This window comes from Erpetoichthys calabaricus, chromosome 7 (assembly GCF_900747795.2).
Source record: "Erpetoichthys calabaricus chromosome 7, fErpCal1.3, whole genome shotgun sequence".
NCBI classification, from domain to species: domain Eukaryota; kingdom Metazoa; phylum Chordata; class Cladistia; order Polypteriformes; family Polypteridae; genus Erpetoichthys; species Erpetoichthys calabaricus.
The window spans coordinates 28586789-28604331 of NC_041400.2; the positions used below are offsets into that span (position 1 = coordinate 28586789).

A 17543-nucleotide genomic window follows, 5' to 3' on the forward strand; every position below is an offset into this window, starting at 1 on the left:
TACGTATCCGAGCCTCCACTGTGCGTGCGTGGGACTGAATTGCCTCCCGTCCACCAAATCCTTCCACTGCGATACTATACTGTACTTGAATAACAACGGGCAAGAGTTTACTGCGCGTCACCTTAACAAACGTGTCAATATTACTGTTATCATGGTGTTATTCTTCGGTCTTAGTAAAATGATCCCTATGTCATTTAGAGGATATGACCCCTCTCTGCGTATACAGCTGATCGTTACACGTCTCCGGGCTAGCGAGGCTGAAGCCGAGCCAAGCTAAGCAAATCGTCCAGGTAGGTAACGCCAATATCAGCGCCTCACGCACATCCCCGCCCCTGACGGCTCTCGCAGCACACGCGTGGCTCCTCCTCTGTCCCCAGCTGTCCGACCGCCCGCCTGTTTCACTTCATAATGAATATGTATAGCGTGCAGAGCTGTACCGCTCCGAAACGGCAAAGAAATTAGAGACAGGGGGACGGAGCAGCGGAAAAGTTATTTATCCTGACGTCAATTAGTAAACAAAATGGCGAGCTGGCTGAGGGAGGCGGGGAGGAGCGCAAACTGAAAAAAGAAGAGCGAGAAGTCACAAATGAACACTCTTAATTTGTGTAATCAGTAAGAGTTGTCGGCATGAAGTCCTTAATGCGAGTTGGGCCAGCGAAACAAACTGGATAGCGGACGAGGAATGCAGCAAGCGAGACACAAGTAGACGCAACTTTTTTGTCCTCCTTCTTTGATGCATTTAATTCTTTTTCTTTCCAGTTCCAAATGAAATGAGTGACGGTTGTCCAGCTCTTTTCGGGACTATCGCACAAAGCGATGCACCCCGCAGCTCATGCACTGCACATATACGCGCTTAACACAGCGGATATTTAAAGAGGCAATGTGCCGCCTGTCAGGATCGTAGCGGATACTTTTTGGATTTTTTTCTTGTTTTTTTTTTCTCCTGTTGCGTTTAAATATTTTTTTTGTTAGAGAAAAGCGGGACATGACCTATAAGAAGGCGCTAACCAGGAATGTCCCGATAGCAGGGAGCGCGTCTCGAGAATGCACTTTTACGAAGAAGCCACGTTGATCAGAGAAGACTGACTCCAGCCCGCCGTGACAGCAACACGGGGCCCCGTCGCCCTCCGCATTATTCGTTTTTCTCCCCAGTTCCTTTCACTCCCAAAACCATGGCTGTCAGATCCAAGCGAGCCTGGATGAGCGTGGTGTTGGGCTTGATTGTCGGATTCACCGCGGCGTCCTGGCTCATCGTACCCCGGGTAGTGGAAATCAGTGGCAAAAAGAGAAAATCGTCCATCTGCTCATACTATGGCACCGGGGCGGGTATCGGCAGAATGGCCGAAAGGCTCGGAGGCAGCGCCAGCAGCAACGTGTGGCCCAAAGAGAGCGACAGTCCCCTGGTTAGCCAGGAGGATAAGGACGAGGAGAATGACACTCGCTACAGGACTAGCAACGGCAGCGGGGATTGGGGGGGTCCCGCTCCCCAGCCCAAGCACTTCCTCTACGTGGGGGTCATGACAGCAAAGAAATACTTGGACTCGAGGGCCGTGGCTGCCTTCGCGACGTGGACTCGCTCCATTCCCGGCAAGGTGGAGTTTTTTTCCAGCGAGGGATCGGAGGCAGCCCGCCTGCCCCTGCCCATTCCTGTGGTCTCCCTGGCGGGAGTGGATGATTCCTATCCGCCGCAGAAGAAGTCTTTCATGATGCTCAAGTACATGCACGACCACTACCTGGACAAGTACGAGTGGTTTATGAGGGCCGACGATGACGTCTACATACGAGGTGAATCAAAAAATGCCGTCAGTGATTTCCGTTATCTCGAGTCAGGAGCGCGCGTGCGTCTGATTTATTTATAAAGCCTAAACAAAATATCAAGGTGCCGAGGTACGGGAGATGGTACTGATGACATGCAAAAGGGTTTTATTGTACCGTTACATGTATTTGTGGTACTGCGTAATTTATATATAGCGCCTTTTAAGGCCACATAGTGTTTCAAACAGAGCAAAACATCAGAACAGCGGACAAAACAAAGTGAACAAACGGTGCATTTGAATTCTAGGTGCAGTTGTACAACTGAGAGAAAAGTTATGAGCGAGCACCACAGAAGTCACTCGTATCAGTTACATAATCTTGGGCAAACAGACAAGGTCCACAGAAAGTAATCATTGCAGAGTTCGGTATTTTAAACCAATGTGTTTCCTTCATCAATACTCGCCCGAACAAACACAAGCAACGAGGCGCGCGACCCCAAAATAACCCAACATGAGTGAATGGGCTTGTGTGGGACTGGACGCCTTGTGGTGGACTGACGCCCCGTGCCGGTTAATCTGTAGTCGAGAGAACTGAGTGATAGGAAAGCAGCGGTTTGTAACGGGAAGAAGAATCGGACTGTCACATTAAAATAAAAGTAGCATTTTCAGGAACCTCATTAAAACGATATAGTTAGTGCTGCATAGCGCCTAACAGTGACACTGTTCAGAACTATCCGAGGGCGGGTTTGCAGAGCTCTAAGGGAGCCTTGCATTCATCGAAAGTGTTTCTCCAACTGCAAAACAGCATAACAGCTGATCAGATCTGTACATTGCCAATGACTCGATTATTAAAGAACACACATTGTAAATTAGTAGTAATAATTTAATAAACGTCTCTCTCTCTCTCTCTATTATATATATATATATATATATGTGTGTGTATATATATATATATATATGTGTTACCATAAAACCCGGAAATTGGTTAAACTTAGCATTACCTGGGTAAAGCAGCAATAACATATGAGTTTCTAACTTTACACGGGTAATGCAAGGTATATGACATATATAACAATTTGTGCATGTAAATCTGTGTATATATGTTTATATACTGTGTGCATGTATGCATATATAAATATAAAGGGTCTTAAAGTTCTCAGGAAAATTGTTACATTTCTTCAAGGGATCATTCATACAAGGAACTGAAATTGATAGACTCACACATCTAATACTTTAACAGTGGTCATGAGTGCAGAGAGTCTAGTTGGCACTTTTATCATTGCAAAACCTTGGTGGACAGTACTGTGAAAATACATAATCCCAAAAAAGTGTCACCAGGAGACACTTCATAGCAAGAGCACTGTTGGTCACAGTGAGTGCCAAATTCAGTCAGAAAGTGATTTTAGTATGCATACTGGAAGCAATGTGCAGTGGCGACAACCTTAGACAGAGCAGATCTCAAAAAGGTGTATTTGACTAAATAGCATCGTCTAATCACAATATACAGCTGCTGTTAATTATTAGCACCAACGAGTGATAATGAAGTTGAGAACTTGACTTTTTACTCTGTTTGTTCTATCTGTCTACAGAATATATATAAAATCAGACCCCATTTTTATGTGTAATTAATTGCAGAATTCCAAAGGGCTCACAAACTTTTTTTGCAGCAATATATACATACATTCATACATAGTGGATTCAAAAGGTACTCAGACCTCTCACTTTCTGCACACTTTATTGTATTGTAGATTTCATTTTAAATGGATGTTTGCCATTTTTGCCAATCAGTCTGCACTCGGTAATGACAAAGTGAAAACGTTTTCAGAATGGTTAGTAAATTTATTAAAAATCAAAAAGCGCAGTCTTAATTTATATAAGTATTCAGTACTTTATAGAAGAGCATTTGACAGGAGTTACAAGTCTTCTTGGGTCAGGCTGTCCCAGCATTGCATGCCTGGATTTGGGGAGTTCATTGCATTCTTCCTTGCAGATCCCCTCAGGCTTTGTTAGATTGAATGAGAATTGTCTGTAAACTGCCATCTTTATGTCTCTTTTGGGGTTTAAGTCTGGGCTTTGGCCACTCCAGTGTTGTCTTGACTGTATGCTTTAGGTCATTGCCATGCTGAAAACTGAACTGTTGTCCCCAGCCCGAGGTCACATGCACTCTGGAGCAGGTTATCTTCAAGGACCTGTTTATATTTGGCAGCATTCGTCTTTCCCACAATTCTGACCCATCTCCCTGCCCTGCCACTAAGAAGCACCTCCATAGCTTGATGGTATTAGGCAGGCGATGAGCAGTGTTAGGTTTTTGACCAGACATATTGCGTGGTGTTCTGCCCTAAGAGTTCAGTTTTTGTGTCATCAGACCAGATAATCTTTTTCCTAAAGCTCTCAGAGTCCTTTAAATGCCATTTGACAAACTCCAGTTGGGCTGTCATGTGCCTTTTACTTAGTAGTGGCTTCTGTCTAGGCACTTTACCATAAACACCTGATCAATGGGATTTTGCTGAGATGGTCTTCTTTTTGACAGGTTCTCCCATCTCAGCAGAGGACATCTGAAGCTGTGTGATCACTGGGTTCTTTGTCAGCTCCTTGACCAAGTATCTTCTTGCCCGGTTACTCAGTTTGACTGGACAGCAACTCAAAGAAGTGTCTTGGTGGTTCCGAACTCCTTCCGAGTCACAATTATTGAGACCACTGTGCTCCTGGGAACAGTGAATGCTTTGGAAACAACCCCCTTGCCTTGAGCTATGCCTCACCACAATGTGATCACAGAGTGTTCCTTGGACTTCCTGGCTTGATTTTTGTCTTGACATGCGGAGGGAATTATTGGACTTTATATACACAGGTATACGTGTGACTTCCTGAATGATGTCCAGTCAGTTTAGTTTGCACCAAATCGAGACCTGGACACATCCCAAGGAGAATTCAAGCAAAGAGGGGGCATCTGATCACGGTTTGAAGTGCTACAGCAAATGGTCTGAACACTTAATATGAGCGATAGATTTCAGTTTTTGATTTTTAATAAATTTGCAACCCTTTCTGGAAACAGGTTTTCACTTTGTCATTATGGGTCGCTGAGTGTAGACTAGTTGGCAAACATGGGAAATGTATCCATTTAGAATTACTTCTACAACACGAAAAAAAGTGTGCAGAAAGTGAAGGGGTCTGCATACGTTCTGAATCCTCTTTTTATACGTACATAGCGTGTGTGTGTATACAGTATTAAAATATATATGTGTGTGTATACAGTATTAATAAATGTGTGTGGATGTATGCAGTATTAATATATGTGTATGTGTGTATATACAGTATTAATATATGAGTGTCTGTGTCTGTGTGTATATCCATCCACCCCTCTTCTTAACCCACTCCTCCAGAGTGTGGCAGCAGTGCCACCACCATGCCACCCGTGTGTGTGTGCTTATGTGTAACATTTTCAGTAAGTTTTACAGACTAATGATGACTGTAATAATTGCGTATGGTCTCTGCTACTGAATCCCAAAACTCATATCCAGAATTAATCAGCATAGAAGATATTACATTAGCCAGATTCAGCTTAAAGCACCATTGAGTAAATGTGTAATTATGAACAATCCCGGTATGCTGTAGTAGATTCAAGCTAAGCAAAAGGGGGCCATAAATGAGCATCTTATCTATGAATCTCATTTTCTTTCTTTTTCTAATTAAAAAAAAAAAAGAAGTGGTTTGAAATTGTCTGTATTAAATGTTTGTCACACGTGAGGTTATCGTGTATTTTACACAATGTGGTCCTCCAGATAGTGTAATACGAACACTGCCTTAATGTGATGCCAGCAGTGGCTCCTGGATTGTGTCTCTGCCAAGGTGCCTCCTCTGTGGAGTTTGCAGGTTTCCCTTGCTGCTGTTTGGTTTCCCTGGGATTTCCTAATTGGTCTAACGGTCCAGCAGTTTAATTGAATTGTGACAGTGTGGTGTGTGTGTGTGTGTGTGTGTGTGTGTGTGAGCGGTGACAGAGGAACATCCCACTTTGGGTTAGTTTCTGCCTTGCATTAGGTGCTGCCAGATTTGGCTCCATCTTCCCGTAACACTGCACTCAAAGTGCTTGTGAAGGTAGAAGGATTGTAGAACCTGAAATGATCTGCTACGGCAGGGTTCATTTTTTTTTTCTTTTTAAATCCATCAGCATGAGTCCTTTTTTAGAGCTTTTCCCAACAAGCATCATCAAAAAGCGCTTTAGAAATTCTTTACCATTAAGTCCAAATATGGAAGAGTGAAGCTGAGTGAAGATGCGGTGGATGTTGGCTGGAGCAGAGTAGTCACCAGAGTGGCAGCTGCCACAGAGTTGGATCTTGGAGGTTCCTAAGGAGGCAGATCTCAAATGTAAGCGGTGGCCTTTTGAGTGAGCTGAATGTCTGGGCTGATGGACAGACACCGCTGCCATACAGAATGCGCTATAAGCTGCGTAGACCTTTTCGCTGTGAGTTGTGCCGTGGTGCTTTAAGACTGTAAAAAGGCCGGCATTGTCAAGTCTCTGGTTTTGCAAGTTTGTATAGGATAAGCAGTCCCGACAGGAGTTCAGTGTTTCAGAAGGATATGTCATGTTTCATATAATCGGTGAAAGTCGTTTACCATGGTGTTGAATCCAGCCATTGCTGGAGTGGCCACACACAGGCAGTGAAATTCAGGACTCTGCAGTTGACATTCAGATGCTGTTGCTCTGACTCAGTAATGAAAGTAGTGCCTTACATTTTTTTGGCATAACACCTGTGCTGGACTCGTGTCTCCTCCCATACAACGGCGTATTCACCTGCTCATTTGAAAGACCCTTTGATTTGCTGCAGCACATCTTGCCAATGTGTGTTCTATCACAGAATACCCAGCCCGTGCCAATGCCAGCTCCACTTGGCACCCACCTTGTGGTCCACTCCCTACACACCACTAGAACACGTCTACTATTGAGTGTTGTTCTGGAACCGGATAGGAGTTCCTTTAATTTGCTCAGCCCTAGTGGGATACTCTGTTGAAGCTTTGCTTTTGCAGACCATTTACGACTCATCCTGCATGCCAGTGCTTTAGCCTGCTAAGCAAAAGGATCATTTGTGAAAGTGTAATTTAATTTGCTGCTTTTTACACAGCAGATTAATCAGCTAATGCTGCTATCAGTTGCAGATACAAACGTTAGACGGTCTCTGGGGTTGTAGAGTGGCATGAATAGACATCCTGAAAGCACAGCGTGACTGTCCCACACCAGGAAGCTTAACCAGCACCCGCTACTGATATTACCCCAGGAAGCATTTTTAGAATGTATGCCATGATTTGAATCCCATCCAAAAGATGCTGCAGAATAACCAGGATGAGGTTGTGGTAGGGTGTCCTGCGGTGGCCCGGGATTTGTTCCTGCTTGCGCCCTGGTTGTGGTAGTCGATGGCACCTATCTTTTACAATGAAATCCGTCTATCTGTTTTCTGAACCTTGTTTTTAATTCGCATGGTCATGAGATGTTTACTGTAACCGCACTGGGCACATTGCAGGGACCACCTTTAAGTGGCACTCCAGTACATTGCAGGAACCACCTTTAAGTGGCACACCATTATATTGCAGGACGCACTTGCCCATGGTTTCTGATTTGGTACCACATTTACCAAAGCACACCACCTTCATAAGCCTGCTCAGTCCTTTCCAGGTTCAGCAGGGGTCAACTGAAGCCCCTCCTTATGGGGGCGGGTGCACAGAAATGTAAAACTCTCACCAGTCCATCACAGGGCCCACTCGCACATGTGTGCAAATCTGGAGTGACCGGTTGGGCCAATCTATACAAATACATATGAGTGCATTTAGAAGGTGATCAGACCCTTTCACTATTTTAATATCTTGTTATGTTACAGCCTTATGCCAAAATCATTTAAATTTCTTCAAGTAACACACAGCACCCCTGAATATCAAAGTAAAGACAAAATTTTAGAAATTTTTACAAATTTATTAAAAATTAAAAGCCGAAATACCCCATTAGCACGAGGCATGAGACCCTTTTCTCAGTACTCAGCTGAAGCCCCTTTGGCAACGATGCCAGCCTGGAGTCTTCTTGGGTTTGACACAACAAACATCACACGCCAGGATTTGGGGATTTCCTTCCATTTTTTGGCAGATCCTGTAAAGCTCTATCTGGTTGGATGGAGACCATCAGTGGGCAGGTGTTTTTTGGTCTCTCCAGAAATGTTTGATTGGGTTCAAGTCCGGGCTCTGGCTGGGCCCATGAGAACATTCCCAGAATTGACCCTGAACCATTCCTGTGTTGTCTTTGCTTTGTGCTTAGGGTCATTGTCTTGTTGTCTGCCCAGCCTGAGGTCCTGAGCGTCTGGAGCAGATTTTCGTTATGGGTATGTCTCAGCTTTGCTCCATTCAGCTTTCCTTCCACCATGACGTGTCTCCCAGTCTCTGTCCCCACAGCCATGAGGCTGTCATCACCATGCTTCACAACTGCAATGGTATTGTGCAAGTGATGAGTGGTGCCTGGTTTCATCAAACTAAAGAATCTTGTTTCTCACAGTCTGAGAGTCCTTTATTTGTCTTTTTGCAAACTTCAAGTGGGCGTTCATGTTCCTCTTTTTGATACTTTGTTAATCACTGAGGATGGTCTTTTTTCGCTGGAACTTTGATGGTCAGAGTGCAGGGTCAGCCACTGTACTGCACCCCTGGAGCAGTTTTCAAGCTAAGGTCCCAGCTCAAGGGCCCAATGAGGCAGTAATGGAATTTGAACTGGCAATCATCCAGATACCAGCGCAGATTCTATGCCACAGAGCTGCCAATCTGCCTTTTACTGGGGAGAGGCTTCTACCTGGCGACTCTGTCATAAAGTCCAGATTGGTGAAGTGCTGCAGTGTTGGTTCTTCTTTTGGGAAGGCTCTCCCATCTCCACACAGGTTCTCTGGTGCTCGGTCAGGGTGACCGAGTGGGTGGCTTTAGGAAGAGTCATGGTTGTTCCAAATACCTTCCTTTTAAGAATTATGGAAGCCATTGTGCTCTTGATGACCTTCAGTGCTGGCTTCCCCAGATCTTTGCTTCAACATAGTCCTGTCTCTAAGCTCTACAGGCAATTCTTTCAATGTCATGACTTGGTTTTTGCTCTGATCCACGTTGTCACCTGTGGGACCTTTTATGGAGAGGTGTGCGCCTTTGCTAATCATGCCCAGTCAATTGAATTGACCACAGGTGGACTCCAAACATCTCAATGATGACCAATAGACATGGCATACACCTGAGCTAAATTTCATGTTTTCTGGCAAAGGGTATGAATAATTGTGTCAATGGGATAGTTCAGTTTTTTTTTTTATTTTGAATAAATTCACAAAAATTCTGAAATTTTGTTTTCACTTTGTTGTTCAGGAGTATTCAGTGTTGTATGGTAAGGAAAAAAAATGAATTTAAACAATTTTATCACAAGGCAAAAGAAAATGAAAAAGAGAAGGGGTCTGAACACTTTCTGAATGCCCTATTTAAAGGGAAGTGCATTTAAGACTGAAGTTAGGGAGCCCTTCTTTACTCAGAGAGTTGCGGGAATCTGAAACTACTGGAAAACTTTTAAGAAAGTTATCTGGTGGAGATATTGGGACAGCTTAGATATTAGCTAAATGAACGGGCGTAACGGAGTGGATGGTCTCCTCTTGTTTGTCAAATTTCTTATGTTTCTTATGTGTACTCGTGCCACAACATTCTCAAACCCAGTTCAGGGTCAGGAGTGGGCAATGCCAGGTGCAGGGCTATATAAACCCCTGGAGCGATCACCTGTCCATTTCAGAGACCACTTATACATACAGCTACATTCTTACATGGCCAATTCAGACTTATTAATCTAACACGCATACAGGAAATAAATAAATTAATTAAAAAAAACAAAACATGCAGACTTGGAACAAACGGGCAAACTCCACACACATGCTGACCAGGCCAAGAACTGAACACAAGTTCCATTGCTCTCTCCCAACACTCAGCCTCCGGGAAGCTGTCACATAAAGAAATCCTATTGACAGCACTTGTGCTGCTCATGAGACTTTCACTTTCACTAAAAGCGTATTCATGTAATCACATGATCTGCTTGTAAAGATTCCTGTTCATTCACTTGTGAATGTTTTATCCACCAGATGCTCCAGGCTATGTTGCCTAACATCATTAATCATCTCCTGATTCACGACTGTGTACATGTGGATGTGACTGTTGCCCTGTTGCGTTCCATTTCTGGTCTTGCATAATGATGAAAGTAAATAAAAAAAAAAAAATAACAGGCTGACACCTCAGCCCCAGTCTAGAAGCTGAGGAGTCTACCGGCCCCAAGTTTTTGCTCTTGGTTTTCTTTCCTCAAGTGCTCTACTATGACTTTTACTGATTTGTTTTCAATGACTACACAGAGGACAGACTATACAACCGTCTACCAGGTATTAGTGTGAAATAAATTCATTGACAGAAAATAAATGACATTTTACTGTGTCCTTTTTCATTTTTTTGGTTGCAAGGAAAGCTTTACACTAATGTATGTAACTGAAGCAGCTTACATGTCATTGGGTTGTCCACAGCTGCCGCAGCTATAAGCAGGTTAAGAGAAATAAATGAATGCATGAGCTGGCAGAGACAGTTATTACATTCATACATAAAATACATTCATTAATGCATCAATACAATAAACATTTAAAGAACAGGAGCACTGCCATTTTCGGTGATTCATTCAGGGTCTCTAAACGAACTGGCATCTTAATGCTTCACCATCCAGCTTATTAGCCACCCTGCCAGCTTTGCTGCTTTGACATTTAAGGAACTGAGGATACAAAAGCAATTTTGTCATTTGGCCAAGCATCAAACCTCCAGGATACTCGTTGCTTTATTATTATTATTATTTTAAATATTATCACATTTTGTTGTATACATTAACTGAATTAAAAAAAATGTTTTCAAGGTTTGTGACTTGAAGGCACACTTCACACCATATGATGCAGCAGCTTTATTGTGACCGGAGGGGGTTGCTTTGCATCCGAAATCAGATGCTGCTCCCGTAACCTTTACAGTTCAAGAAAGGCTGTGACAAGAGTGAACCATTTATCCCAGCGTAACTCGTGATTAAGATCCATTGATGCTTTCGTGGGATCGCTGCAGCACTTTTCTTGTTTAGCGCCCCGAGTTTCATGCGCTCATGCCTTACTGTAGCTAATAGACTGGAAAATTCGGCCGTGTTAGGTTTTGAATAGCAAGTGGGCTAGAGTGACGCGCTGAGCGACCAATCATAATAAGCTGTGCAATGACGCGTGGGGAGAAGGGCGGAGTTACGGTTTCAGAAGTCGCGTGCATCGGTTTGGCTTACTGAGTTTGACTGGTCGCCCCATTACGGCAAGTCTAGAAACAAAACAGCAAAATGACAAGCTGACTGGCTGTCAGTGTTTGGCAATGCAAGGCATTAGGTAGAACTTTTATTTTTGATTGTAAAGAAAGTAAATTAATTTTCCTTAGCGCTGTATACAACGCCCGCGACTGTTAAGAACAATAACGCACTTTAAAGGGACACACACAAGGAGAAGACTTTGATTTACATTGCGGAGAAGTAGCTTAAAAGTCAGTTGCCATCTTCTTTCACTTTCAGAACAATCTGAAGGTAGAAAATATCGATATATGTGCTGTTTTTGGTCAGTGCTGCAAAGTTAATTCGACTGTCGTTTTCATCTCAACACCGTTGATATATAAATTATAAAACATTATTAATTCCTAAAATAAAAATAGTCTATTCAAGGAAAAATTCACGAGTCATATTGGTATCTTTTTTATGTTTTCACAAAAGTTGTTTAATGAGTGCTGAAAGCGATTTCTATTCTTTGCAGCGAATTAGGGTATTACACATTAGAAATTGTGCCCAGGGCCCAACATTTGAGAGTGTTTAGGACAAAGTTTACTAGCATTTTTCATTTTTGGTTTTATTTGTTTTATGAAATAGACAGATATACTGTACTGTAAATACACATCGCGAAATAAGTTTGAAATAGTAAATTACTAAGTAGTTGAGCATACTCAGAATATTTCACTGTACAAAGGTAGATGATTTCAAAAATTTGCTGATGCTTTTTAAATTGATATTTTGACATTTCAAAAATTTATAAATCACTCCCATTGAGTACAAGCAGGATATAAAAAAAAACTTTCTTGACACATATCCTTGAAGAACAAGTGTACCATATTTCAACTGAAGTGGTCCGATGGGAGCTGAGTTGTTTCATGTGGACAAACAGAAATGGCCACAGTGGGTGTTTTCCATTTTATGTCAAAAGCACCTAGAATTGAGCATTGTAAAAAAAGTCTCATTTTGCAACCTTAGGTTCACGTTTAATTTTACATTATTTGGACTTACTGAGATGGACTGGCTCCTAGTCCTTTGTCAGTTCCTGCCTTAAGCCAAGTGCTGATAGGTTAGGCTTCATCCACTATGACCCAGTAAGAAATAAGTTAGAGAATGCTGCATTATTATTTGGACTTGAGATATATGGAGCTTAGAGGAAGTGAACATCAAGTTAACTTTATCTTGGTACCACACAAAAAGGTTGAAAGAAGAAACGTGTGAAGTGTGCAAATGTGAACATTCAACCATCATTTAATTTTCTCAAGCCATTCATTCTATGTATAAGACTGAAATTAATCCTGGGTGGAGTGCAAGTAAAAGTAACGATCTGCCCATCCATTAGCTGGACTTAGAATCCTGTGGTGGTGGAGCATATCAAATGATACTGGCACACTTGGGCACAAGACAAGAACCATCCATCCATCCATTTACTGAATGGGAATAATCTGATTTTAGGGTAATAGGCTGCCCCAGCCAATCCTGGCAGCAGTGTTGTGTATGAACTAGTTCAAAAGAGCGCGTTCATTGAACAAGCTCATTTTTCTAAGGACGGTGAACTTAACGTAACGTATTTGCAGCTGAAGAACCTGAATGTGAGCTAGTTCAGTTTTATGTGACATTCTGGATCTGGTTTAGGTCCAGATTAAACGTTTTGCCTTATAATGTAGGGGTGGAGCCAAATCCGAATATGATATTCATCCATCCATCCATCCATTGTCTCCCGCTTATCCGAGGTCGGGTCGCGGGGGCAGCAGCTTGAGCAGAGATGCCCAGACTTCCCTCTCCCCGGCCACTTCTTCTAGCTCTTCCGGGAGAATCCCAAGGCGTTCCCAGGCCAGTCGAGAGACATAGTCCCTCCAGCGTGTCCTGGGTCTTCCCCGGGGCCTCCTCCCAGTTGGACGTGCCCGGAACACCTCACCAGGGAGGCGTCCAGGAGGCATCCTGATCAGATGCCCGAGCCACCTCATCTGACTCCTCTCGATGCGGAGGAGCAGCGGCTCTACTCTGAGCCCCTCCCGGATGACTGAGCTTCTCACCCTATCTTTAAGGGAAAGCCCAGACACCCTGCGGAGGAAACTCATTTCAGCCGCTTGTATTCGCGATCTCGTTCTTTCGGTCACTACCCATAGCTCATGACCATAGGTGAGGGTAGGAACATAGATCGACTGGTAAATTGAGAGCTTCGCCTTGCGGCTCAGCTCCTTTTTCACCACGACAGACCGATGCAATGCCCACATTACTGCGGATGCCGCACCGATCCGCCTGTCGATCTCACGCTCCATTCTTCCCTCACTCGTGAACAAGACCCCGAGATACTTGAACTCCTCCACTTGGGGCAGGATCTCGCTACCAATCCTGAGAGGGCACTCCACCCTTTTCCGGCTGAGGACCATGGTCTCGGATTTGGAGGTGCTGATTCTCATCCCAGCCGCTTCACACTCGGCTGCGAACCGATCCAGAGAGAGCTGAAGATCACGGCCTGATGAAGCAAACAGGACAACATCATCTGCAAAAAGCAGTGACCCAATCCTGAGCCCACCAAACCGGACCCCCGCAACACCCTGGCTGCGCCTAGAAATTCTGTCCATAAAAGTTATGAACAGAATCGGTGACAAAGGGCAGCCCTGGCGGAGTCCAACTCTCACTGGAAACGGGTTCGACTTACTGCCGGCAATGCGGACCAAGCTCTGGCACCGATCGTACAGGGACTGAACAGCCCTTATCAGGGGGGCCGGTACCCCATACTCTCGGAGTACCCCCCACAGGATTCCCCGAGGGACACGGTCGAATGCCTTTTCTAAGTCCACAAAACACATGTAGACTGGTTGGGCAAACTCCCATGCACCCTCCAGGACCCTGCTAAGGGTATAGAGCTGGTCCACTGTTCCGCGACCAGGACGAAAACCACACTGTTCCTCCTGAATCCGAGGCTCGACTATCCGACGGACCCTCCTCTCCAGGACCCCTGAATAGACTTTTCCAGGGAGGCTGAGGAGTGTGATCCCTCTGTAGTTGGAACACACCCTCCGATCCCCCTTCTTAAAGAGGGGGATCACCACCCCGGTCTGCCAATCCAGAGGCACTGTCCCTGATGTCCATGCGATGTTGCAGAGGCGTGTCAGCCAAGACAGTCCTACAACATCCAGAGCCTTGAGGAACTCCGGGCGTATCTCATCCACCCCCGGGGCCCTGCCACCAAGGAGTTTTTTGACCACCTCGGTGACCTCAGTCCCAGAGATGGGGGAGCCCACCTCTGAGTCCCCAGGCTCTGCTTCCTCATTGGAAGGCATGTTAATGGGATTGAGGAGGTCTTCGAAGTATTCCCCCCACCGACCCACAACGTCCCGAGTCGAGGTCAGCAGCGCACCATCCCCACCATATACAGTGTTGACACTGCACTGCTTCCCCTTCCTGAGACGCCGGATGGTGGACCAGAATCTCCTCGAAGCCGTCCGAAAGTCATTCTCCATGGCCTCCCCAAACTCCTCCCACGCCCGAGTTTTTGCCTCAGCAACCACCAAAGCCGCATTCCGCTTGGCCTGCCGGTACCTATCAGCTGCCTCCGGGGTCCCACAGGACAAAAGGGTCCTGTAGGACTCCTTCTTCAGCTTGACGGCATCCTTCACCGCCGGTGTCCACCAGCGGGTTCGGGGATTGCCGCCACGACAGGCACCGACCACCTTACGGCCACAGCTCCGGTCAGCTGCCTCAACAATAGAGGCACGGAACATGGCCCATTCGGACTCAATGTCCCCCACCTCCCTCGGGATGTGGTCGAAGTTCTGCCGGAGGTGGGAGTTGAAGCTACTTCTGACAGGGGGCTCTGCCAGACGTTCCCAGCAGACCCTCACAACACGTTTGGGCCTACCACGCCTGACCGGCATCCTCCCCCACCATCGAAGCCAACTCACCACCAGGTGGTGATCAGTTGACAGCTCCGCCCCTCTCTTCACCCGAGTGTCCAAGACATGTGGCCGCAAGTCCGACGACACGACCACAAAGTCGATCATCGAACTGAGGCCTAGGGTGTCCTGGTGCCAAGTGCACATATGAACACCCCTATGCTTGAACATGGTGTTCGTTATGGACAATCCGTGATGAGCACAGAAGTCCAATAACAAAACACCGCTCGGGTTCAGATCAGGGGGGCCATTCCTCCCAATCACGCCCTTCCAGGTCTCACTGTCATTGCCCACGTGAGCATTGAAGTCTCCCAGCAGAAGGAGGGAGTCCCCAGAAGGTATGCCCTCTAGCACCCCCTCCAGGGACTCCAAAAAGGGTGGGTACTCCGAACTGCTGTTCGGTGCATACGCACAAACAACAGTTAGGACCCGTCCCCCCACCCGAAGGCGAAGGGAGGCTACCCTCTCGTCCACCGGGGTAAACCCCAATGTACAGGCTCCAAGTTGGGGGGCAATAAGTATACCCACACCTGCTCGGCGCCTCTCACCGGGGGCAACTCCAGAGTGGTAGAGAGTCCAGCCCCTCTCAAGGAGATTGGTTCCAGAGTCCAAGCTGTGCGTCGAGGTGAGTCCGACTATATCTAGCCGGAACCTCTCAACTTCGCGCACTAGCTCAGGCTCCTTCCCCTTCAGAGAGGTGACATTCCACGTCCCAAGAGCCAGTTTCTGTAGCCGAGAATCGGACCGCCAAGGTCCCCGCCTTCGGCCACCACCCAACTCACACTGCACCCGACCTCCTTGGCCCCTCCCATAGGTGGTGAGCCCATGGGAAGGGGGACCCACGTTGCCTCTTCGGGCTGTGCCCAGCCGAGCCCCATGGGTGCAGGCCCGGCCACCAGGCGCTCGCCATCGAGCCCCGCCTCCAGGCCTGGCTCCAGAGTGGGGCCCCGGTGACCCGCGTCCGGGCAAGGGAAAACGCCGTCCAAAATTGTTTTTCTTCATAGGAGGTTTGTTTAACCGCTCTTTGTCTCATCCCTCACCTAGGACCAGTTTGCCTTGGGTGGCCCTACCAGGGGCATAAAGCCCCGGACAACAGAGCTCCTAGGATCATTGGGACACGCAAACCCCTCCACCACGATAAGGTGACGGTTAAAGGAGGGGATATGATATTCAGATAAGCACAAATATGGATTTTTACAAATATTTACAGTATTTTGTGACAAATTTTTTGCGATTTATTTGTATTTGGAAAAAATATTGTAAAATCAAATAGGTGCTGTCTGTGTCTGCCTGCTTGTGCTTAAGCTGCACCCCCGCTGAGACGAGTATGTGGTGAAGCTCTGGTTTTGCTTTTCGGAAAAACATAGTACTTTGCGAGGCCACTTTATATTTTTCCCCATTGGACATGCAATATGTGACGCAAATTTTGACCGTCCGCATAATAGGTTAGTTCACCTACACGCTGGTTCCACATTCACCATTTGTGTCACACAGTTGGAAATAGAGTGGTAATTTATATGTATACTTGAATCTATTTAATTTCTTTTTTGACCACGAGGATATTAGCATATATGGTTATACGTGTTTGTTGCTGGGTGTAACTCAATAAAGTGTATTTAAATAAAATAATTATTCATAATTATTGTGTTTTAATCAACAACACTGTAATAGCCTAGAATAAGGCATGCAAAATTGAAAAAAGTAAACTCAAGGGTCATTTTTTTCTCACTTCTTAAAAAATACAAAATGAACTGAACATGAACTAGTTCAAAATTGAAATGGTGAACGATGAACATGAATTTATTCATTTTAATCTGAGTGAACTGAACTTTGAGCTAGCTCTTGTGAGGTGTGAACTTGCACAACACTGCCTGGCAGCATTAAGTACAAGGCTGGAACTGAAGGGGTGGGTGTCAGTCAAGCAAAATCCGAACCATAGTAGATGAAATTTTACCAAGTGCTTGTACTTAATGGCAGTGTAAATTTCTTTTTTAACCCAGTAGTACATTACACAACTTTTAGTTGGATGGGATGTCAAACTTGAGAACTGGAGTTGCTGATCTCGTTACCTGAGGATGTAGGATTACATGGCTAGAAATCTCAGGGCATGACAGATTACACGACTCTTTAATGACTTTCTAGCACAGTTTCACATTTCCAAAGTCTTCTGGGCTTTGCCATTTATCTGACAGCCAGTAATGTGCTTTACAAGTATGGCAAGTTCAGCTGCAATTTTGACCTTTTTTTTGTTTTCTATTTTTTGTTCTGTCGTGGTACTGTATGTAAAACACAAGACCTCGTTTTCTGTTTGTCAGGTCTAAAACACCTATGCTCCTTATTCCCCGCAGCTATGTTGTATGTATTTTACGTCTGGCTGAATTCTCATTAGTTTTCTTCTCTCACAAACACAAATTCCACCCCAATGACTTAAGACAAAATCAGGCCTATTTCATTTGTTCGGGGTGAGCCGCAGATGAGATCGACTGAGTCGCTGGGTATGGCAGACTACACAACTGAAGTCATGGCAGGGGGCCA

The 17543-nt window shown here is 45.3% G+C and overlaps 1 protein-coding gene across 1 annotated transcript in view; it reads left to right on the plus strand.

Annotated features, from left to right (window-relative positions):
* Positions 1-280: 280 nt before the first annotated feature.
* Positions 281-17543, plus strand: part of chsy3 (chondroitin sulfate synthase 3) — a 316248-nt gene continuing 298985 nt past the window's right edge. Inside the window, exon 1 of the mRNA XM_028804881.2 lies at positions 281-1785. Coding sequence (XP_028660714.1) covers positions 1173-1785 — 613 coding nt within the window. The 5' untranslated portion in view covers positions 281-1172. The remainder of the gene's footprint in view (positions 1786-17543) is intronic.